At 42.8% G+C, this 25,046-nt stretch overlaps 1 protein-coding gene across 1 annotated transcript in view; it reads left to right on the forward strand.

Annotated features, from left to right (window-relative positions):
* insrb (insulin receptor b) overlaps positions 1-25,046 on the forward strand; it is a 98,756-nt gene that overhangs the window by 54,501 nt on the left and 19,209 nt on the right. The window contains exons 3-4 of the mRNA XM_033621691.2: positions 21,248-21,456; positions 21,582-21,715. Coding sequence (XP_033477582.1) covers positions 21,248-21,456; positions 21,582-21,715 — 343 coding nt within the window. The remainder of the gene's footprint in view (positions 1-21,247; positions 21,457-21,581; positions 21,716-25,046) is intronic.

The raw sequence follows: 25,046 nt of genomic DNA on the forward strand, positions 1-25,046 counted from the left end.
GTATTATGTATGTGCATACATGCATACGCACACATACACACATATGGCATCATGATACAAATGGGTGCTCCTTTGTGGCCGAACCCTTCTCCTCCAGCAGTCACCCCGCTGTGTAAATCCCTCAGTCGGGGTTTGTTTTTCTCAGTCAGGCCCCTAAAGGGACACCGTGTGCCTGAGCCTGGCATGTAGCAGAGGCTGGCTGAGGACCCAGCTTCTCTCCGCATTCTGTCTCAAATGTCCACATTATGCCCGAGCTGCAGCCGTAATAGCTCGTGAATGTTTTCAGAATAAAACGGCGCCTCATCTACGGTAGAGCCCGCTGCCAGAGACGTAATGGGTGTAAGTGCGTATCAAACATGAGAATGGGCACTTGTTGTTGCAGCTGGTGGAGCCCAAAGCAGTATCAATTTTTTTTCTTTTGTTTGTTTATTTGCTTTTTATGTTCCTGTCAAATTTGGACTGTAAACATCAGGGAAGAGGATCAAGTCAATTATAGCGACAAAATATCCAAAGGCACTGGAGGCCTTTAGCAGCGGCTCTTTGTTGTAGGTCAGTGTTCAGCAAAGCAGACAGCACCGTGTTATTATGTCCCAGTGGAAGACATTTGGTGGTTTGTATTTCTGATATATCTGAATTCTTGGAAATAGTTTGTACAACACGTGGATTGCTGTTTGGGTTGTAAGAGGCAAACATGTTTCGAGTGGAGCTGCAGATGTTATTGTCTTGAGTTGACTCATTCTTTCAGCTGTCTTCTACATCATAATTCAAGTATCTAACTAAAAAGCCACGGTGTAAATTGTTATATTGTAAATTCAACACTTCTATCTTTTCTTTTTCTACCATATTTACTTCTGTATGGTGTCTAGCCAGATGCACCTGCCTGCTGTTTCCATCACTGCAGTTCTTAACTTCTCCAGGACAGAGTTTGTAAACAGCCGTGGCTGCTTTTGCTTCTTACGTGAAATCCCAGATAAAATAAAAATGTTATGCGTGTGGTAAAGCTCTCTTCTCGTCTCCTCTGGGTCCTTACGGTGAATAAGCAGCTCCTCGTTCTTACTCACAGTCTCTCACTTGGCGGCTTTGCAAACAGAAACATGCAGTGAAAGACAGAGGAGTGAGAAACTGAGGTTGGCACTAACGTCAAGTTAAATCTACTAAATAATTGTCATATTCCTTTTAAGCGCTAATAGTCAATCTTTTCAGTTCAGGCAGCGGCGTCTATAAATCAGTGCTGGGGATCAACATTTATTACACAAATTTACAACAGTGTCATAATGAAAGAGCCGATGAAGGAATTATCACATCTGGTTGTATTTGTGTCACAGCTCAGGTTAGAGCACAGTCTGACTGGAAGAGGTTTGATCATTTGTTTCTCGGGTTTTTAGTAGTAAATTCTTGAAAAAAATACAAATAAATAATATTTTTAATATAACCACACTTTTTTTTAATAGTAGCTGTTAAAATACTAAATATACCATTACGGAATATTTATTGCTGCGATACAAACATTCAAGAAACTTAAATCGTAACTGAATCGTAACTCCTGTCCCTAATGGCTCTCCTTTGGTAACTGATGTGTCCACGGTTTAATCTTGTTTTCTAGGAGACGCCCCGCGAATTCCTGTACCAGGAGAGAAAAACAAGCCTGGGGGAGGGGTGTTTGTCAAAGCGAACTGATCAGACTGAGTGAATGAGGGGTAGGAGGACAAAAACAGAGAGCTCCTTACCCTGGACTGTTGAATCTACGCTGTTTTGGCTGCTAATAGGTTCCCCACGTAGTGGCCGCGTGCCTGCACCCTCCGCTGTCAATGTCCTATATGTATCGTCCCTTGCATCAAGTCTTTTCTCTGGCTCTCCCTTTCAGCTCCTTCCCTCCCCTTGAGCATCACCCTTCTGCCTGGCCTCCTTCCTCCATCCACCACTCTCTTTACTTGTGCATCTGTATCGTTGCATTCGTATGACTGTTTTTACGCACTGCATCGGCCCTACCCTCCAGTCCTTTCTCACATCTTCACTGAAGGCATGTCAGGACACAGGATATGTGACCAGGTCGGTGGAAGCATCCGTTTATGGCCCGTCCGGCTGATGATAGACGGTGCTACATGGAGGTGTAAAATTTGCTCATATCCTAGATTGATGCTGTTTATTGTAACTTGAGGTTGTCGAAATCCAAGCATCACATATATAATACTTGTCAATGGCATGTGAATGCATGCACATGCACACACGGGGATCTCCCTTCATTCTCTGCCTCAGCAGTTAATAGTGTGTGCTTATGGCAAATCTCTTTAGTCTGGCAGTTATTGGAACTAAGATTTTAATTAGGGGAGGTTTTAAAGTGGCGCACGCTGCATTAGCATTACAACAGGGGCATGTTTGAGGGGTGGACTGGCAGGCAGACAGCGAGTCATCATCCTAACTAGCAGACATATCAATCCTGTCATATAAGAAGCACAGATGTAAACTGTATGGTATGAATGCTATTTCTTCCGAATCCAGACAGGGAGGTGGTTCAATTTTTTATACAGGATTATTTTTATAAGAGTTTGAGGAGTCTCACTTCCCATTCAGTCGTAGTGGAACATTGTGGTAGCCCTTCTTTTTGAGTATCTGATCACACACACACATTGTTGCCAGAAATCCCTCCTGTTGTTGATGCGAGGTTTTCGGATGATTGATGGAATCATGTCAGCGCCTGTCGAATGGGTTTGGATTTGAATTTCATCAAAAATGGAGTTAACCTGGAAATGTCTATGTCCGTCTGCTGCTTTTGTCTGCAGCGTCTGAGCTATCCATTTTGTTTTGTGTTTGCTGTGATGCCCGAATAGCTAATTTTAGAAGCTATATTCCTAATCTGATCAAGAACCTAGTTTCCACATCTGTTTTTTACAAATAAGTAAGGTATCAGATGGTCTTTTTGACAGCTGTTTAACTCAAATTGAAGTGAGAGTGACTTAAAGGCATACTTTGCAGATTTCTACCAGCTAAATAAACTATGGTAAACTTCCTCCATCTTGTCAGTGCCTAGATCTCCCTGCCTATTGGTCAATGAAAGTCAGCCAAATGATGCTTGTCCATCATCAGGTGGATTTTTGTTGGCTCTAGGGATGTTGCTCAAACTACAGATCGCACTTCCGCATTTTCGAACATTGCCAGCACGGACAAAAAGAGTGTTGAAGCTGATCTGATCTGAGCTACCAAACTTCGCTCAAAGTGTAAAACTAGACAGTACTGAGCAAATATAAACCAAGATACTGTTACTGCATTGCCTATTTCTTGCCTAAAATGTTTTGTGAAATATATATTACGCTGTAATAGAAGACTTTGTGAACAGGAAGTGGGCACCATACTGTTTCCTGTATTGTGAAAAATAGAGGTTTGAAAAACTGAGAACAAATGGGAAAACTAAACAGTGTCGATCAAGCATGAACCAAGATTCGAACCAAGGTCGTCTGTTAACAGCTGGCTGCCATATTGTTCTCGGACGAGCAACTTGCTTTTGTCACCCACTAGTCTGGCACTGCGCAGTGCATTCAGGTAGTTGTAGGTGTTCTACTCCTTGAGCTTTAGCAAAGGAATCAGCCATTTTCCTTTGTTTTTTTCTGGTCATGAAGCACAAGTTTCAAAAACATTCGTGTTTTTCTACTGCATAGACCGCCCAGACCATCTTTCCAGGAGTGGCATAGCTCTTTTAAGTGGGTATTTTTAGTAATAATGTACGTTAGCTTTGTTTTCTCCCTTTTGTTATTGGCCTTTTGTTATTAATATGTCATCTTTTGTTATTTGGTGACAAACATCTTACATAGTTTTCTTTAATCCATAGCGTTGTAGACCTGTTCTCCTTAAAACCAGCAGAACCCAGTGTCAGTTCCAGTCCTCAGTTTTCCCACAAACGCCTCACAGCATATCCAGTCCAGGACAAAGGAACAGGGGATGTGACCAGACAGCTGGATGACCAAAAAGTAGAGCAAACAGAAGCAAGAGATCTCCCAATTTTTCCCAAAATTCCTTTGGCGCATTTGAGCCTGAATCTGAGTTTACACTGTTTTGCTTATGACTAACACTCTCCATAATCAGTCCCTGCGCACCAGCCCAGGAGACCCCTGGCCAGTCTTCTCGGCTGTTTTCCTTGGCCGCTCACTCTGCTGATGGAAAGATGAGTCTCAGCGAGGTCAAACTGAGGCCTCAGCAACTTGAAGTGAGGTTGTGAGGGATGACTGTGAATTGATAACCACAGTTCCATAACTCTTCTTTCTGTGGGCAAAGTTGTTATTACAACCATGTTTTAGATTTTATAACCCAAGTACGTTTCATGACCACAGGCTCTTTAAACCCGTGCCAATGTGCGAGACAAAGCAGCCACTTTTGTCAATATCTGAAGGGTTTTTCAACTCCTTAAGGACACTGTGTAGCCGACATTCACCCCTTTGACATGCAAATTGTTTCTACCAGATCTGCATTTAATACTCTTGGAAATATTTGGCAGTGTCTTATTTTATCGTCTTGAAGCAGCAGATGTGTTTGTTTTGTGGTGTTTAAAAAAAAAAAACAAGTCAGAAAGAAGAGACAGTCACTGTGAGAAGATATCAATTCATCACTGACATTATTTGAAATATCCATATATGTAATAATAATCCATTAATTCAGATTGATTCAAGGCTGGCAACTGTTGTGTTGTTCTCTAGCCTGGGGTCAGGGGTCGAGGGGCAGGAAGGGAGGGCCACTTGTCTTAGAACAAAAGAAAGATACTAGAACTTCACGTGTCTTGGACATGTGACCCGCTGGCTGTTTTTTTTTGGTGTGTTTTGGACATAATATGAGGGAATGTGTGTATGTGACCCCGTATGACAAGCCTGTTTCTCCTAGTCATGATGGAGAGTTTCCCTCCTTCCTCCCAGAATAAATAGCCTTCCTGAGGCCTTGTGGGATATTAAAGGAGGGAGGAGACGGGCGGGATGGGGGTGCTCAGATTCGTCCGATACAGAGAGCGGTGAGGGCACGTAAAATGACATCTGGCCTTATTTTGATAAAGCCTTGTTTTCTTAACTCGGTGACTCAGAACAAAAGAAATATCTGATTTAATTTGATTGAATTATTTTGGCACCTGTTGGCCAAATTAGTTTATGCCATCTGAGTCCTCACCATAATATTCCGACACTGGGAAGCTTTGTTTTCTGTTCTGAAACTTCAGAATCTGTAACATTATAGTGTTGGATGTTTATCTGTCTTACCATCATTTACTCTGGTCTTTGTGCATGAATCCATGCAAGAGTGTAAATGTGTATTTGTGTGCCTGTCTGTGTACCGTAGCTCTGCTTAGTGCTATGCTGTGAATATGAAATAGGGCAGCTAGCATCTGCACTGCAGCCATCCCGCCCAGGCCCCCTCACTGTTCATCTACTGCTCAGTGCAGCTGGCCAGCCTGCAGAAACACAGGAGCATGTAGCTTGTGCGTGTGTGTGTGTGTTTGTGTCAAAGAGAGTTAAGTTTACTTGTGTCTTTGTTTGCGTGGGTTCATCTCCTTGTTTCTCATGCTTTTGGTGTCTGAGAGACTCTTTGTTTACCTGCACAAGATTGATTTCTGCTATCTGTGCATGCATGTTTGTCTTCACGTTTGCCCGTATGCTTGTTGCTACATCCTTATCTGAAGTGCCCATCTGTATTGTTGGCCTCTCTTTAACCTGTGTGGCAGTTTTGTTGAGACACAAGTCTAACCTAGTAAATTTCCAAAAGCTTGTTACCTTTCATTTAGTGTCTGAGCAAACAAATTCCAAGTAGGGCTGCTATTTATGATTTGTTTGATTATGGATTAATCTGCTGATTATTTTCTTATATAATAATGATAATAATAATCCTAAAAAAGTGCTAGCAAATAGTGAAAAATGGCCATCACAGGCTCAGCTGAAAGATATTCAGTTTACCAGCATCATACAAAACAAAAGCTGTATTGTTAATTTTTGTATGTATTTAAAGGAAAAATTAAATATCAAAATGGTTGCCAGTTAAATTTCTGTTAGTGAACTAATTGACTAACATTAATTGACTAATCATTTTGGAGCTTGGTCCTAGTCTTCTCACAGCCTAATCCAAGATAGTGCGAACCAAAGCGCTACTCTGGCCTTAAAAATGTGCGGCATCCCCAACAGCGCTGAGTCCTCGTCCCGGTCATAAGGGCGAGCTGAACCCAAAGCCCCTGAAACACAAGAAAGCCAGGGAAAAGAGAGCGAACCAGAGGTAGAGGTAGGAGGGGAGGAAAAGAGAGAAGGATGGAGTAAGGAAAGAGGAGAGGAGAAAGAGAAGGAATCTGACAATCAGCCCTTTGATAAACATTTTCTCTGTGTCAACTGAGGACAGAGAGGGGGAGAGCGATCTTTGCCTTTCTCTCCGTCTCTCTTTCTGTGGCTAATATGAGGAGATAATGGGCCATTGAGGCAGAAAGGGAAGGCTTAAAAACACCTTAGTCATGACTGGGCTGCCACTCAGCGCCACTGATTAAATTACCCAGATGAAGGGGTATTTATCTAAGCACAACTACAATCCATAAAACTGCACTAAAGAGTGCCCAGTTAAAGATGTCAAATCACTGTCTGCAGCTCTTTGTGGCTGCTTGTGTGTGTGCATTTTGTGTGTGTGTATGTGTGTGGAGCTAGAATAGTAATATTATATTATATATAATATAATATATATATATATATATATATATATATACAGTACAGGCCAAAAGTTTGGACACACCTTCTCATTCAATGCGTTTTCTTTATTTTCATGACTATTTACATTGTAGATTCTCACTGAAGGCATCAAAACTATGAATGAACACATGTGGAGTTATGTACTTAACAAAAAAAGGTGAAATAACTGAAAACATGTTTTATATTCTAGTTTCTTCAAAATAGCCACCCTTTGCTCTGATTACTGCTTTGCACACTCTTGGCATTCTCTCCATGAGCTTCAAGAGGTAGTCACCTGAAATGGTTTTCCAACAGTCTTGAAGGAGTTCCCAGAGGTGTTTAGCACTTGTTGGCCCCTTTGCCTTCACTCTGCGGTCCAGCTCACCCCAAACCATCTCGATTGGGTTCAGGTCCAGTGACTGTGGAGGCCAGGTCATCTGCCGCAGCACTCCATCACTCTCCTTCTTGGTCAAATAGCCCTTACACAGCCTGGAGGTGTGTTTGGGGTCATTGTCCTGTTGAAAAATAAATGATCGTCCAACTAAACGCAAACCGGATGGGATGGCATGTCGCTGCAGGATGCTGTGGTAGCCATGCTGGTTCAGTGTGCCTTCAATTTTGAATAAATCCCCAACAGTGTCACCAGCAAAACACCCCCACACCATCACACCTCCTCCTCCATGCTTCACAGTGGGAACCAGGCATGTGGAATCCATCCGTTCACCTTTTCTGCGTCTCACAAAGACATGGCGGTTGGAACCAAAGATCTCAAATTTGGACTCATCAGACCAAAGCACAGATTTCCACTGGTCTAATGTCCATTCCTTGTGTTTCTTGGCCCAAACAAATCTCTTCTGCTTGTTGCCTCTCCTTAGCAGTGGTTTCCTAGCAGCTATTTGACCATGAAGGCCTGATTGGCGCAGTCTCCTCTTAACAGTTGTTCTAGAGATGGGTCTGCTGCTAGAACTCTGTGTGGCATTCATCTGGTCTCTGATCTGAGCTGCTGCTAACTTGCGATTTCTGAGGCTGGTGACTCGGATGAACTTATCCTCAGAAGCAGAGGTGACTCTTGGTCTTCCTTTCCTGGGTCGGTCCTCATGTGTGCCAGTTTCGTTGTAGCGCTTGATGGTTTTTGCGACTCCACTTGGGGACACATTTAAAGTTTTTGCAATTTTCCGGACTGACTGACCTTCATTTCTTAAAGTAATGATGGCCACTCGTTTTTCTTTAGTTAGCTGATTGGTTCTTGCCATAATATGAACTTTAACAGTTGTCCAATAGGGCTGTCGGCTGTGTATTAACCTGACTTCTGCACAACACAACTGATGGTCCCAACCCCATTGATAAAGCAAGAAATTCCACTAATTAACCCTGATAAGGCACACCTGTAAAGTGGAAACCATTTCAGGTGACTACCTCTTGAAGCTCATGGAGAGAATGCCAAGAGTGTGCAAAGCAGTAATCAGAGCAAAGGGTGGCTATTTTGAAGAAACTAGAATATAAAACATGTTTTCAGTTATTTCACCTTTTTTTGTTAAGTACATAACTCCACGTGTTCATTCATAGTTTTGATGCCTTCAGTGAGAATCTACAATATAAATAGTCATGAAAATAAAGAAAACGCATTGAATGAGAAGGTGTGTCCAAACTTTTGGCCTGTACTGTATATATATATATATATATATATATATATATATATAATATTATATATAATATTTAATATATTCAGGCATTTAATTTCCTCTGTGACATGGCAGAAGTTGGAACTGGAGGATAGTTTTGAGCAGCCAGACCTTTTCACTTCAGTTACGTTCACTCTGGCCGAATGCTTTGGCCGGTCAGTGCAGCAGAAAAGTCTTGATGATGAAAGGTATTTAGAGATGATTTTCTTGATCCAGTCTTAGTGTAAGGTAGATTAGCATTTTCCAGTGTGTTTACTGGTTCTAGTTTGACTGACTATTAGAGACAAAGGAAATGTTTGTTGGTCAAAATGCTGAAACTAGTAAGTTGGAGTTGCTCTGATTGAAATAGTTGTCTCCCAGTCCTGTCCACATTGTTTGATGAATGTGTCTCTTGGTGGATGCCACAGGCTCATTAATGAATCACAGGTCCATTGTTTAGAGTGTGAGAACCAGGAAAAGTAAGCATGGCACCGGGCTTTTGTTGAGCGGATGACTGGTGTTTTGTTATCAAGAGAGTCATGCCTGGTCTGTTGTGGTGCCTGTGTCTGTGCGTGTGTTGATGAGTGATTCTAGCTGGTAGTGATGTAAAGGAAAATCATGAGGCCAGTGATGCAGGTGTCCGGCTCTCTAGATGGATGTTCACCCGCTGCCTCTCTCCATCACCTTCCCACTGTCACCAAACTGCCCAGTCAGCAAAACCTGCCGGACCTCTGTGTGTGTGTGTTTGTGCATGAGAGGGTGAGACTACATGTTGATCTTAGTTATGTCTGACTCTTTTTGTCTACTTTTGGCTTTATGCCTGTGCCTGTCAGAGTATTTGTGTTGATTGCAGCAGTGCATGTATAAAAGTGTGTGTGTGTGTCTGTGGTCCCAGCTTGTCTTTGTTTGTGTGTGTGTATTTCATGTTTGCGTCTAGATGTCAGAAAAAGTGCAGCCAGCAGCAAATGCTGCGGCTGGTGGCAGTGTGACAAAATTAAAGATGTGGCACAGGGGAGGGAAGAGAGGAAGGATAGGATGGTAAGGAGGGATGTAACCAAAGGAGGGATGAGGATGCATGAGCGAGGAGGGTGGTTGCGATAGATCTTTTGGAGAGAAGAATAAGGGAGTGGCAACGAGGACCGTCAGTGGGACTTATTGATTGTCGCTTCCTCCTGAGCGTCTGTAATGAGATCTAGTGGTTGTGGCTTTCTGGGGGAGCAGATTTGTCACCTGGGGCTAGACTCCATGGCTGGGTGGGACAGGGGGAGAGGAGGGTCAAGAAAAGGAGGAGAGGAGGAGACAGCAGAGGGAGAATAAGTCAGAGAGGAGAGAAGAGTGCAAAGCTTAAAGGGACAGAGAGATGGAGAGAGCGTGGCTTTACGATGAAAAGACAAGACACAAATGATGACTAGAGGGGAATTTAAGAAAATGCCTGTTGGGAGCATGCAGCTAATTACTGCAGACAGTCTATGTCTGGACTCATCTCCATGGTAACAAGATGGGCCAGCAGGGCTGGCCAGCACACAGGAAGACACAGACAAGGAAATCAATGAACAGACAGACAAAGCAGGGAGCAAAACCATGCTCATTAAGGCAGATTCACCCTTTCACTCTGTTTGTCTACACATCTGTGTGTGTTCATGTGTGTGTATCAGTTCATGCTTGCCTGTTGACCCCACATTAAGACCTAGTATTTGTTGCTAGAGCAGCTGTTGACAAAGAGCTAACCTTTACATAGAGAAGTAGGTTTTTTTTTTTTTTTTTGCTCTTGGATGAATCTTTGCTTTAAAAATATCGATATTCGATATTGTTTTCGATACCATGGGGGGAAAAAAGTGAAAATAAAATTACATTTTTGGGGGTTAACTCAGAATTATGTCAGATGTGGTTGACTGCTTGTTCCTTTTTCCCAATAGTTTGAACAGGGTTTGGCTGGATGCTCAGGGTGACAGCATAATTCACGTTATATAGTAAACAAGCCAAATTAGCCATCCGAGCTAATGCCTGCTAACTATGCTAACAGTAAATCAGAAATTTGCAACATTTTGCCAAAATCCCAGGGACTATACCACATGAAGTTGCTATGAGCTGTAAATTCACCACTTAAAAGCTGAAGGCAGAAGGTAACGTTACCTCAGCAAAGCCTCTCATCCTTCGGGCAGCTGCCTCCTCTCACTCAGACTCACTCTGGGTCTGCAGCTGCCTGTACTAAAGAGCAGTGTGAAAGAGAGGAGCACTCACTTTGCAGCTACATATGGGGACCAAAACGCTCTGTGCAGTGACTGCTGAAAAAAAGACTGCTCAACTTAAGGCATCTCAGTCGTGGTTAGTAGCAGAGAAAAGCAGAATGACTGCAGTAAAGGTTAACAATGACAGAGAGCAAGAAAGCGCAGCCAGTACTGTAGTATTGAAACCATTTCAAATATTTAGAACCTATCAATGAATCAATATTTTTGACAACACCAGTACGGACAGATTTGACTAAACAGGGCAGCAGCAGGCTAAAGATCAGAGAAGGTTGCTTGTTTAGATCATGTGAGGGTTAAGTCAATAAACACAGTTAAGTTTTACGTCCCTTAAGGGAGAAAACATTTCTGCTCCCTCAGCAACTGCTGCTGAATTGTCCTTGAGCAAAGCAAGAAACCTCTAATTGATGAAGCTTTTTCGTGGCAGAGTGCTGAAGTATTGTCATTTTAATGACTGTTGGCACCGATGAAGAAGATGTTATTAGATTTGGTTTTAGACAGCGAACATTTAAGAGCCTCGTTACAATGAGCAGGCCCTCCCTCTTTAATATGGGGAGATTGACAGACACTGTTTATGTAAGGGGAGAACCAAGCATGTTGAGGCAGGTGTGCAGATATGTGTAAGGGGTGTGATTGTGTGCACATGTGTGACAGAGAAAGAAAAACTACTGTTGGATATCTTGCTGAATCATAATGTCATAAATAACACATTAAACCTGTAAACAAAACTGAAATGAGCTCAATAAGTTGATGTGTAAGTGGAAAATTTAATTTTAGGCGTCTTCATTGTTCTTGTGAATATGTTCACAAATGTGATGTTTTCACCACAATGACCTGTTTACAAAGGGCAGGTCATTGAGTTTATGGGTGAGGGAGGTTTGCTAGCTTGGAGCGAACCAAACGCTAAAAAGAGACCGCTGCATGAACTGTGTGTGTTTGTGTTTGAGAGAGACAAGCCCTGTTCTCTTTCAGCCAATTCAAACCATCAGTAACCCAATTTAGTCTGGGCCATTTAGCCAATGGGACACACACAGACACACACAAATGAAAATCTGTTGTCAGGGTGCTCTGACTTTTCCCTCCCTGGATGTCATATAAGAATATATACCTAATACAGGAAGTTCCTCTGTGATTGATGCTTTAATAATTGTTGGCCCTGTCATCACAAGATGAACATCACCAAGTGAAAGGGTGCTAATACACACATGCATTTGTGTAAAATGGCCTTTAGTTGTCTGTGTGTCAGCATGTTACCACCTGCAATATACAATGTGGTCGATAAAGCCATCGTGAACCAGTGACATGAAACAGGGCAGTAAACATCTTGGCATGGTAAACCACCCAATCTCATTACAGAGTGATGAGTGTGTGTATGTGTGTGTTGTTGAGATGAGTCCCTGCACAAAGCTGGTCTGCATAAGACCATGTCTTGTCCAAACATTTACCGTTTTGGATTCAGGCTTCAGCGTGTGAGTCATACACGCTCTGTAAAGAGACACCACAGAGTGTCATGGTCGTCATTGTCTTGGTGACAGCTCCACAGGATTATATAAATAGAGTCTGATAGAAGGGGAGGGAGATGTGGTGATACTCCACTTTCCGTTTGTTATTCCTGAATGCTATCTCTGTATTTACTTCCTTTATTAGCAGCTATACACAGAGCCACTTCTGAGGGAACGCTGATTGGCAGCGATTCCCAGGAACTTATTTCAATAGTGTTGCTTTCATCACGTTACACAATCTTGTTCTCAGGAAACCTTTTATAAAATCCACAAGCCTAACTGTCATATTTATGGTGCCATTGGGAAACTCCATAGCCTGAATGGATGTTTGAGGCTAATACCAATAGAAGATATCCGATAATGATCTAATGGCTGATGTCTGGTTTCACATATATATATATATATATATATATATATATATATATATATATATATACACACACAAACACATACACATTCACACACATAATGTAAACAAGAATGACTCAAACCTGGTCATTTGGAGTTCACTGCACACCTGCTGAACTCAAAGCATCCCTCTCTCATCAGATCAACTGCCCCTCGCCCCACACAGCTTTGTCACCAAAGGGAAATATTCTGATATTTGCATGTACACAGGAGTAAACTTATAGACACCTCAAGTTCCTGTGTTTAGAAAGGTGCTTGCATAATGGCGGCTCTTTATCTGTGTGTCAATAACCCAGAGAGGGAGTGGCTGTTGCAGAGGGAAAGGAAGGGTATGACTGTTTACTTCTCTCTTCACCCTTTCATTCAGGTTGGAAAAAGTTTGCACATATTCAAAGTGCATATAAAATCTGTTTAAAATATTCATGTTAATTCCAAAATCACATGAAAATGAGAAATTATTAAGATGAACCCCACTATCACCAACCCCATTTTGTTGCTGGGCAACAGTCATCCCAGTCTTTCAACACCCACAGAATAATTTGTTATATAAATATGTAAAGAGTACATACAGTACAGGCCAAAAGTTTGGACACACCTTCTCATTCAATGCGTTTTCTTTATTTTCATGACTATTTACATTGTAGATTCTCACTGAAGGCATCAAAACTATGAATGAACACATGTGGAGTTATGTACTTAACAAAAAAAGGTGAAATAACTGAAAACATGTTTTATATTCTAGTTTCTTCAAAATAGCCACCCTTTGCTCTGATTACTGCTTTGCACACTCTTGGCATTCTCTCAATGAGCTTCAAGAGGTAGTCACCTGAAATGGTTTCCACTTCACAGGTGTGCCTTATCAGGGTTAATTAGTGGAATTTCTTGCTTTATCAATGGGGTTGGGACCATCAGTTGTGTTGTGCAGAAGTCAGGTTAATACACAGCCAACAGCCCTATTGGACAACTGTTAAAATTCATATTATGGCAAGAACCAATCAGCTAACTAAAGAAAAACGAGTGGCCATCATTACTTTAAGAAATGAAGGTCAGTCAGTCCGGAAAATTGCAAAAACTTTAAATGTGTCCCCAAGTGGAGTCGCAAAAACCATCAAGCGCTACAACGAAACTGGCACACATGAGGACCGACCCAGGAAAGGAAGACCAAGAGTCACCTCTGCTTCTGAGGATAAGTTCATCCGAGTCACCAGCCTCAGAAATCGCAAGTTAGCAGCAGCTCAGATCAGAGACCAGATGAATGCCACACAGAGTTCTAGCAGCAGACCCATCTCTAGAACAACTGTTAAGAGGAGACTGCGCCAATCAGGCCTTCATGGTCAAATAGCTGCTAGGAAACCACTGCTAAGGAGAGGCAACAAGCAGAAGAGATTTGTTTGGGCCAAGAAACACAAGGAATGGACATTAGACCAGTGGAAATCTGTGCTTTGGTCTGATGAGTCCAAATTTGAGATCTTTGGTTCCAACCGCCGTGTCTTTGTGAGACGCAGAAAAGGTGAACGGATGGATTCCACATGCCTGGTTCCCACTGTGAAGCATGGAGGAGGAGGTGTGATGGTGTGGGGGTGTTTTGCTGGTGACACTGTTGGGGATTTATTCAAAATTGAAGGCACACTGAACCAGCATGGCTACCACAGCATCCTGCAGCGACATGCCATCCCATCCGGTTTGCGTTTAGTTGGACGATCATTTATTTTTCAACAGGACAATGACCCCAAACACACCTCCAGGCTGTGTAAGGGCTATTTGACCAAGAAGGAGAGTGATGGATTGCTGCGGCAGATGACCTGGCCTCCACAGTCACCGGACCTGAACCCAATCGAGATGGTTTGGGGTGAGCTGGACCGCAGAGTGAAGGCAAAGGGGCCAACAAGTGCTAAACACCTCTGGGAACTCCTTCAAGACTGTTGGAAAACCATTTCAGGTGACTACCTCTTGAAGCTCATGGAGAGAATGCCAAGAGTGTGCAAAGCAGTAATCAGAGCAAAGGGTGGCTATTTTGAAGAAACTAGAATATAAAACATGTTTTCAGTTATTTCACCTTTTTTTGTTAAGTACATAACTCCACGTGTTCATTCATAGTTTTGATGCCTTCAGTGAGAATCTACAATGTAAATAGTCATGAAAATAAAGAAAATGCATTGAATGAGAAGGTGTGTCCAAACTTTTGGCCTGTACTGTACATGAAACTAAAGAAGAGACCATCTGTTTTTAGACACACACAAAAAAAAAACCATTTTATCTTATCCCATTCCTTTTTATCAACACTTGAATTTGTGCATTTTCATTTAAAAAAAAAAACATTTCAGACAAAAAGCTGAGAAAAATGCATTTTTGTCAAAGACAGTCATTTACAAGTATAAAATCAATTTCACATTTACTTTCTTTGTCTTTTCTCATTTCCTTACATCAGTTTGAATTGTATAAATAATAATAATGATAATTAAGATGATATCCTCTTTTAGGTATAGCAGAACACGTTGCGACGTTCAGTGATCGTTCAGCGTTCTGTTGTCTCCCTCTCCTCTGCGGTTGTCTTGTCCATATGTCACTGTCACCGTCATGGAGATCCGGTTTTTGTCCCACCAAACTCGTTTGCTTCTTTGTTCAAATCAGATTCAGAATGTTGATCAAATCAGAAATTATCGCTGTCTGAGTCCATCAGCATCTCCACAGCCTGCGCAACTGTAAACTTTTCCATCGGCACCGGCATTTTCATGCAGTTTATAAGCGGCTATATTTCTATAAACAAAATCTTCTCCTGATTTCCAGCAGATCTTCTTCTTCATTTGTTTTTGGACATCTTATAACAATGAAAACATCGATTGCCAGAATATCTCGTCAATGGCGGGGAAGCGTTCTGTCATAAATGCCGGAAAATCTTGTCAGTGGTGGGGATAATGTTAATATTCTGATTCTTCTTCTTTTTGGCATGTAGCGACTTTAACACTGTTCAACATTGAACACGCAAACTTTTTGAAGTAGTCACAATACTGGAATTTCCAGCTTTGAAGCAATACCTTGAAAAATATCAATCAATCAATATTACAGTAGTAAACATTAACAATGTTCAAAGCTTTTTTTGTTTTACATTAACGAAAACAACATTCTTCTTGCAGTAGTGCACATGTTTAAAAGCCTTTGAATTTGTCGCACATTCAAAGAACAAAAAAGCCCAAATGGGCACTGCAGATGTGTGTGTCAGCTCGCTGTTGAGAGTAAAAAAGTAGTATCAATTCATTCATTCATCTTCTAACCGCTTCATCCTCTTGAGGGTCGCGGGGGGGCTGGAGCCTATCCCAGCTGACATCGGGCGAGAGGCAGGGTACACCCTGGACAGGTCGCCAGACTATCGCAGGGCTGACACATAGAGACAAATAACCATTCACGCTCACATTCACACCTACGGACAATTTAGAGTTATCAATTAACCTAGTCCCCAATCTGCATGTCTTTTTTACTGTGGGAGGAAGCCGGAGTGCCCGGAGAGAACCCACGCTGACACGAGTAGTATCAATACCAAAGAAAAAAAATATTGAAAAAGTTTCTACATTGAAGACATCAGAATTACTTTCAGTGTCTTACATACTTTTGGAAATAATTTACACTGTGGGAAAGTTTTTTTAACATGGATTTTCAAAATAAAAGCCTCAAAAGGTAACAACCATCATTAGTGCTGAAGACTTATAAATGAAATGTCTCAATGACCATTTGTCTTTACACACACACACACTTCTTGGAGTACATAGCAGTGCTTGTAGGTCTCACACCCCAGCTGATAGTTCACCCTTATTCCAACTAAGACACTTGAATGACACCTCAACTCCCTCTGCGTACACTTAAGCTCATTTAAGTCCTTACATTATCACCCTTGTTTCAACACCTTGCATTGCTTACACTATATTTAGTCCCCTTTCGCCCTTTCTTATTATTCCAACTCTGTCTCCTTCAGCTGCTCCAAAGTTAAGCCAGCAGCACAGTTCAGCTCCTGTCTGCCCATCCCACAGTTCGTTCAGCTTCAGGTCTTCAGCACCCAGCAACTATTTAAAAATATTCTCTAGTTTAATTTGATTCTGGGTGGAATTTAAACACCTACATATGGCTGATGGACTTTTTGAGTATGCATGATGCTCAGGAAAATTTCTCCTGAGGACGTCACACATAACCTGCAGTTCTGAGTTTGGCCCCTGAACTACTCGTGGGATGGGTGGGGCTTATAATAATAGGAGGGGGCTATTTTGCTCAATACATAAATTAAATTCAGATAAGTTAAATATAGATGGGTAATGATGGGATTTAATATTAAGATCACATATTGTTAAACCACTTGTGAGGACTTTTGTCCAGGTTCGAGTAAAACTTTTGCGTACATAGGGAGGAAACTGTCATTTTGAATTGGAAAAATGCATCAGAACCCTAACATGTTCCCATCCTTTTACTTTTATTATGATTATTGATATGGTTTATACCTTTCCTCCTCTACATTACAGTTTAGCTCCCTCTGTTTTGCTCCTCTGTTTTCCCTTACCTTATTCCCGCTCCACTCCCCCCCTATCTTACTTTCCTTTTGGCCATAACAATGAACACCAACAGACCTTTGCTTCAGTGTATTTGTATTTGTGTATGCTTGCGCTTGCTTGCATGCATGTTGACGCTTCTAATGACAGTATCACTCTCTCCCTCCCAGCAATCAGTGTGTTTTTGTTTACACTCCCTCCCCCCGTCTCTATCCTCGACTCTCTCAGGGCGAATGTCTTACATCAGATCACTCGAAGCATTTATAGCAAAGCTTTTGAAGCTTAGGACTCCCACCGTGGCCAAATATAGTAAACGTGAATCCAGCAGCTGTGTGTGTGTGAGAGAGAGAGAGAGAGAGAGAGAGAGAGAGAGAGAGAGAGAGAGAGGGTGGATGAGTGTGTGTGTGTGTGTGTGTGTGTGTGTGTGTGTGTGTGTGTGTGTGTGTGTGTGTGCATGCGTTCTCCTGAGTAAATGGCTCTGGGGTAAAAACGTGTTTGTTATTGTTCCCAGCACTTCGCCTGTAGACAACAGTGCCAATTAAAAGGGAGGTTTTATGTGTTAAGAGCAGGAAGTGTTGCCGTGTGTGGCTGCACGCTATTGGCTGCCCAGCTTCTCCCATGTTCCTTCCCTGGGGACTGAGCAGCCACAGCTCTTTACTGCCCCAGCCAAATGGAAGGTAAACACAACACACCTTTGATCAGGCTTTGCATTTAAAACCCTTACTGGAACTCTGCGTGTGTGTGTGTGTAAGGAAGCGGCAGGCAAATTATTGAATGACACAGTGAGGTTTATGTGTGTGTACGTGTGTGTGTTTAGCTTAATGAGAGATAAGCTCTCCAGGATGCTACCGCCTCCTCCTCCTCCTCTTGTTGTTGAAGCATGAGTGAAATCATCCTTCCATCCATGCCTTCTTCCCTCCATCCCCCCATCCAGCAGCCAGCATGAAAACAAAACAAGGCGTTGTATGAATGAAAGTGGGAGGGGTTGAGTGGCCTAGAAAGGCAGGCAGGCAGATAGAGAGATAGATAGTGGTGCAGGGCAGGGTGAGGCTGTGGCGGATAGGAGGGAGAGAGAAGAGGACAGTGGAGTAGGAGGAGGAGGGGATGAATGAATGAGTGAGCTGACTGGAGCATGTTTGGCATAGCAGCTAGCTTGTGTAGCCCGGCGCTAGCGTGAGCAGAATGGGGAATAATGCTGCTGCAGCAGTGGTGTTATGCTACTATAATACTCCCTGCTGAGAGCGCTGTGCTGGGATCAGATAAAAACAGGAGAGGAGAAGGGTAACTATACCTCCGATTAGTAAAGAAAATAACAGGAAGATGGAATAAAAAACAGAGGTTGTGTATTGATTTATTGCACGTGCCTCTTAACATAACAGAGGGATGTAAACAACAGATTCTCATGACCCTGAATTGAATGGATTTATCTATCTCTGGTTTGGCCCTGCTCCGATCTTAAGCTCATTGTAATTCAACCAAAGCAGCAACAGCAGATTCGTCTTCCCTGGCATGCTGGCTGCTTGGCTGCGTCTGCCCCCTGTCTGCCCCAGCAAGGCCAGGGTTAACCCTGGGCGTCTCTCCTCCCTGACATGGAAGAGGCCATTGAATGGCTGCCTCCCCCAGTCAGCAAACACATTGGCTGAAGCTGAGGGTGGATCTGGGGATGGAGCAGCACTCCGGCATGGATCCTCGACTGGAGCTGGAGCTGGATCCGCGAGCTGTCTCAGCCCTCCCTGCTCTGTTATGCGATGCCGTGGTCACAGCATGTACATACACAGCAGACAGACGGGAGGGGGAGGGCTGGAGAAGAGCGATGCATTTTTCCTCTGTGGGTCAGAGACGACTATGTGCAGCAGTGGGTTTACTAGCTCATAGTAAAGAAAATGTAGTGGAGCGACCCCTGCATGAACTACCCCAGAAGGATGGAGATTATGTTTTTTATACAATAGTCATCCCCCTTCTCCGCCGGTTTGACCCCCTGTCCCCTTCGTCATTATTCTTTTCTTTAACCTCATTGTCCCACCCCTCTGCTCCCCCCGCCACAACCCCGTCTGTCCTCTCTGCTTTTACTCAGGCAGCACAATGGGCAGCCCTACCGTGCAGGGGGGGTCCTCGCTGTATCCTTGGCAGTGAGAGCTCATGTGATGTCCTCACAGAGGTGGCATCCCACAAAGGCTGGCATACAGTGCCCTCGTTGCACTTTAAAGCTAACAGTGTGATGCACTGCTCTAAAAATTCTTTCCTCCAGTTCTGTAGCTGCTGGGGAGCCATGACAGTGGTGATTTTAGAAATACTCTAATGCAGACTTTTTCTTTCATTGATGCTGTGAATTTCCACCTATATGGGACTCAAAGCAGGGTGAGATCATCTGAAAAAAGTGTTTGTAGCTTGTTATTTGACCTAGATCTATGTCTTGCCCTGATGCTGCTTGGTTCAGTTAGCACACAATATCAAAGCTGACAGTATAGTGAGAAACATGGGGAGAGACGGTGATTAACACACAGGGTCATGGACAGGAAACCCAGTCGGAGGTCAGATATGGCCTAAATATTTTGCCGTTTTCTCTTGTGGATCCCAAAGAAAGGAGAGATTGAAACACTGATTTTCTTTGGTGTTTTCACTAGCGTTGCCAGCGCAGGATACTTGTTGTACATATGGCTGATGTTCTCTACCTGCCAAAGTGAATGAACTTACAGCTTCAGTAAACATAGCTCATTATGGTGATTTCCTATCCTGTTTGCCCCCACTCAGTACGTGTACTTGGTAAAAAGGTCAGCGGCTGGTATAAAGTGAGATGTAATGAGTCTCTACTGGCCCTCAGACAAGGCAATAACAGCTAGTTTATTAGATCATTACAGGGTACGGGTCAAACCAGACTGCTAATCCAATCACAATTGACACTCAGGCTCTTTCTCCAAATGCTGTTTCGCAATAGGTCAAATGAAACCTGACATAAGCCAGTGGCATATAATGTTCAGCCCATTTGCAATTAGGGTTGTTTCTATGGCACTGCAGACTGGCGCTGTTGACTATCAGACGTGAATTGTGGACAGTGTCTCAGAGATGCTAGGTGTGCATCATCTGATTGTGTTCTTGAATGCACATTAGTGTTTGTCTGATCGTGTGCTTTTCTGCAAATGAAGATGAAATTTCAGACAACCTCATGGGTCAGCAGGGATGTTTTTACTGTAATATAACCACAGAATACAAAGAGGAGGTCATGCAATTCTATGTGTGTTCTGTGTGTATGCATTAATGTGGGGGGTCATTTGGGATATGGCTGCGACCAATGATTATTTTCATTATCGATTAATTTGTTGTCTTTTTGTTCTTGAGTAGTTGATCCATTGTTTAGTCTACAACATGCTGGAAAATGGTGAAAATCAGTGCTTCCCAAAGCCCAAGATGACGTCCCCAAATGTCTTGTTCTGTCTACAACCCACAGATATTCAGTTTACTGACATAGACGAATAAAAAACGCTGAAAATATCTACATCTCGGAAGCTTGAATCAGAGATTTTTTATCTTTTTCTCTTAAAAAAAAATGCTCAAACTGAGTAATTGATTATCAAATTAGTTGGTGATTCATGTAATATATTTAAAACTAATCGATTAATCTGTTTGATCTTTCTGTGAGGCTCAAGTGTTCCAGTCGCAGGTTTGTGTTCCCTCTGATGGCTGCACACCGTTTCCATTTTCTCTTTGAGCGACCGCAGCAACAACACACTAAAAAGGCAACAAGAGACCACAAGGCCTCGCCGAGAACACCTGTTTATAGTTCATGCAGCCATGTTCATGTGTGGGTACTTACATGCATGTGTTTCCCTCGCTGCTCTCAGATCAGAGCAAACCACCACTTGGTGGCCATTTTGACCACAGGGTTTTGCTCTCTCCGCCCCTCCTTGTTTTAACGTTTTGTGAGCCGTTAAATGCAACACAGTGTGACTTAGACACGGAGAAATATCCCTGCCTACATGCTGCCCTGTGCTGTTTATATGTTGCTTTTATTTTACTTTGCTGCTGCAGAGTATTTGTGTGTTTTTGTGAACTTTGGTTAAGTCCCACTGCGCTCCCACTCGTCTTTAAATGCCAGCGAAACCAGAAGAGGTTATAAACACAGTCTTTATACTAGTGGGGGTCAAAATAAAACGTGACTGAGTCCACGTGTATCAAACCTGATATTAACCACCTCTTTCCTGTTTCTCCTCACTTTCTGTCTCTCCTCAGTGTGCTTGGACAACTGTAAGCATGGTGCGTGTAGCCTCCAGGGCCAGTGCTGCCACGACCAGTGCCTGGGCGGCTGTTCGGAGTCAGGTAATGCAAGTAGCTGTGTGGCCTGCAGGAACCTTCAGCATGGCAATACCTGCGTGGAGAAATGTCCTGCTGGATACTACGTCTTCAGGGGCTGGCGCTGCATCAGCTTCTCCTTCTGCCAGGTGGGTTACAGCTGCAATTCTTGAGGTTAACTCATAATATTTAGCACAAATGTAGACCCAGTAAACTACATACTGGTTTAGACGTACGTATTTAATATGTGAAATCCCTTTCTTTCTAAATCCAGGAGCTCCACAATCAGTGTAGGCAGACTAAGAAGCTGAACCAGGACCGGGAGTCTGGCTGCTACGAATACGTCATCCACAATGGGGCCTGTATCCCAGAGTGTCCTTCTGGATACACCACTATCAACTCCACTACGTACGTCTGGCTCACACACACCCACACACCTTTAATGCCACCATAAACACTGCCGTGTTATGATGGCGGCCATCATTACATGATCGGAGATGTAACTGTCACCCACAACAAACTGTCCCTCCGTGAATTCAGCAGAACAAGTGGATTGTGGTCACCCAACACACTCAATAACATTTGCACACAAGAGGTGATGGTGTTTGGAAGTTGATCAAACAAAAAGGCAGGAGTCGTTTTCCACTATGGAAAGTCGTCTCTCATCTGTGGAGAAGCAGAGGTGCAAAGATAAGGGCAAAACATCACCTGCGTCATTGTTTGGCTTTGTTTGTCAAATGTAAGCAGCGCTGTTTAGCCGTTACAACATGCAGGTGTAAGATTTACGATCAGTAGCCCGTAAGAAAGACCACCTTCTCGTAATTCAGAATAAGGTTGGTTCTAATTTCTGTTTTGTCACTTAATAATGGTATGAGAAGTTACTCAGTAGCTCTAAACACAAAGTTGCCATATAGGCACAAGACCATTTAATGTCATGCAAATAAGTCCTCTAATCTCAATTGCCATAAATGAGTCCCTGGTGTGTTTCCACAGCCTCCATCACATTCTGTTCTCAGTGATTACACAGCTGCATCAAGTCTGAGCCTTCCCAAACTGACATTAAAGCACAAATTCAGCAGTTTATAAAAGTTTTTAAACATTCACACATGCAGATTAAATGCATTATTATCTCAAACTGGATTTTACATTGCGTACAGAAATCAGTTTTTATCAGCACAGAGAGTAATCATGCTTTAGTGTTAATTATTTTGAAAACAGCGTACAAGGGTGCAGTGGGGTGAGATAATGTGCCCAGGTCTTTATGCACCAATAGCCAATTATTTTCCTATTGAAAGGATTATTCATCAGAAAACTGAGCTCAACCTAACAGGCTGTCTGGGACCTGTTTACTCACATGAGATAATTTCATGTGAAATAATAGCAAATTAGTAACAAGAATCGTTGATTGATCGTCAGGATTTCATGTCATGTTCACTGACATGGCTGGATGCTGCTCTGTAGTAGCAGCATAGCTCAGCGTTTAAGGTGGTTAAAAGTACGCAGGTGAAAGATCAAAGGTCCAAATCCCCGTTAAAGACATTTGTCCTTAAGCACACAGAACCTCTTATCTTATTGTGCATTCTCTCTGGATAAAAGTGTCAGCCAGGTGCCGTGGATGTAAAAGCAACATCAAAAACTGTCTGGACCTCACCTGGTCCTGTTTAGCACACAGCTTTGTCTACATGTGCAACAAGCAAGGGCATGACCTTTTTTAGCATTCTTACTTGTAGTAAACGGGAGTAGAGGAGCATCGCCGGCGTCCTCGTCTAGCGTCAGTTGCTGTTGCCAAATAATGAGAACATTTATTTGTTAGTAGGTGAAGTGTGTGTTTGAAACCTCTGCTGTTTGCATGCTTTTAAAACACAGACATACTCAAGGTGTGGGCAATGAGGATAAAACGTTTCTAGTAGAAACATGATGCATGTAATTAGGGTCTGTGATGAACTTTTTTCACTACCTGCCACTTTTTTATTGTCTGCCACTCATGAATATCATCTGCCACTTTTGAAAATCATAACCACACACTCGCACAGAGCTATTCTTTCAAAAAAAGTTGATTTGTGAGGTAGTAATGTAGATACAGTGAGTGGGTGTGCGTGTTGGCGTCTTTATATTGTTGGTTATTGGTCAGAATTTGGTGAACTTCAACCATTAATCAAAACAAGTAAGGTTCTACATCCAGTAGTGTTGCATTCATATAGCAGTTGCAAGCAACTTTCAAATGTATAATCCTGTCCAATCATACACTAACCTTACCAAACATGTCTTTCTGTTCATTTTCCTGTGCGCCAAAGTGGCAGATTGCCTGGCGATTTTTACCCACCACTGCCAATAACTTACCCGCATTTGGCGGGTGGCGGGTGCTAATTTCAGACCCCGCATGTAACACTCCTGTTGTCTGTTTGCGGCTAGGCAAATCTACCCAAACAGCTACCGCGGGAGCTGCCAGGCAATTTAAAAACATTATCATATGCCAAGTCACATACCAAGAAGTAGTACTCATGTGTGTTAAAGCTGCGATAGATGAGTACGAGACCACTTTTTGCTGGTGTGAACACAGATAGAGACGTTAATGGAGTGTGGAGAAGGAAGAAAGATGGAGGGCGGGTTAAAAAAAAAAAAAAAAGAAGCACAGAGAGGTGTATTTCTCTGAGTTTGTTCTAATAAGAGCAGGTTGTGTGCTGGAGATGTCTGCATCGCTTGAAGCCGCAGGTGGCTGGATGATTGATGGTGTTTGTGTGTCTCTGGTATACCTGTGTACGTGCATGTTTTCGCGTATACGTGTGTATGTGCGTGCGCGTACGTGCGTCCGAGTGTTTGTGTGTGCCGAACGTGTTTGTGACTACATTAGCTCGTTCCCAGTAAAGCGTTTGGTCGGGTTGCTTTTTCCAGGTGCAGGCTGGGGGAAATGTCCACTGTGTCCAGATAGAGAGAGGTTTATATGTATACAGAGATATATTTATTAGGTAAATAACACACGCTCACGTGCACGGAGCTTTAGTACACCCAGCGGAAATAGTAAGGAACATTACTTTCTGCAAAATGTATCTTGTGTGTGTGTGTGTGTGTGTGTGTGTGTGTGTGTGAGATTGACTTTCCCTTGAATGCTGCCAGCCTGCAGGGATTATCAGGTGCTTAGACAGAAAAGAACATTGCTTTAAGTCTCAGTCATACACCCTGAGGCACAAGGCAGAATGGCATCCTTTGTATGTGTTTGTTTATGTGTGTGTGCCTGCGTATAGATGTATGTGTGCACACATTATGTGATAAACAAGACTTTTCTTTTTTTTTTTTTTTCATTGGTATTCTGACGCAGTCGCAACATCAGGGCTCCTGTGCGTCTGTTTTGCTGCTATGGTTTGGTTATAGCGAGAACAAGCATCATCACAGTGGCTTAGCCTGGCAGAAGCTACTCCCAGACAGACACGCACACAAACACACACGCAGACAGTCGGGCAGACGACACACATTGTACATATGAGTACTCACGCACGTACACACACAGCTATGAGGACTGACAAGAAGTAGGGGAAAAGGTTTGCATTGTGGTTTTTCTGTGATGCCAATAAATAGTGAAATTCTGGCGTCCGTCAGTGTTATGCAAATTTAAATATTTGTAATGTTAGTCTGGATGTTTAGTATGTAAAGTTATTAGCATGCGCATACAAAAGGAACCAGATGTCACAATAAGATCAAAACTGACACGGAAACAATCAGGTGAAGAGCCTCGGATGTTTCT

The sequence above is a fragment of the Epinephelus lanceolatus genome, chromosome 6 (genome assembly GCF_041903045.1).
Source record: "Epinephelus lanceolatus isolate andai-2023 chromosome 6, ASM4190304v1, whole genome shotgun sequence".
Lineage (NCBI taxonomy): Eukaryota > Metazoa > Chordata > Actinopteri > Perciformes > Serranidae > Epinephelus > Epinephelus lanceolatus.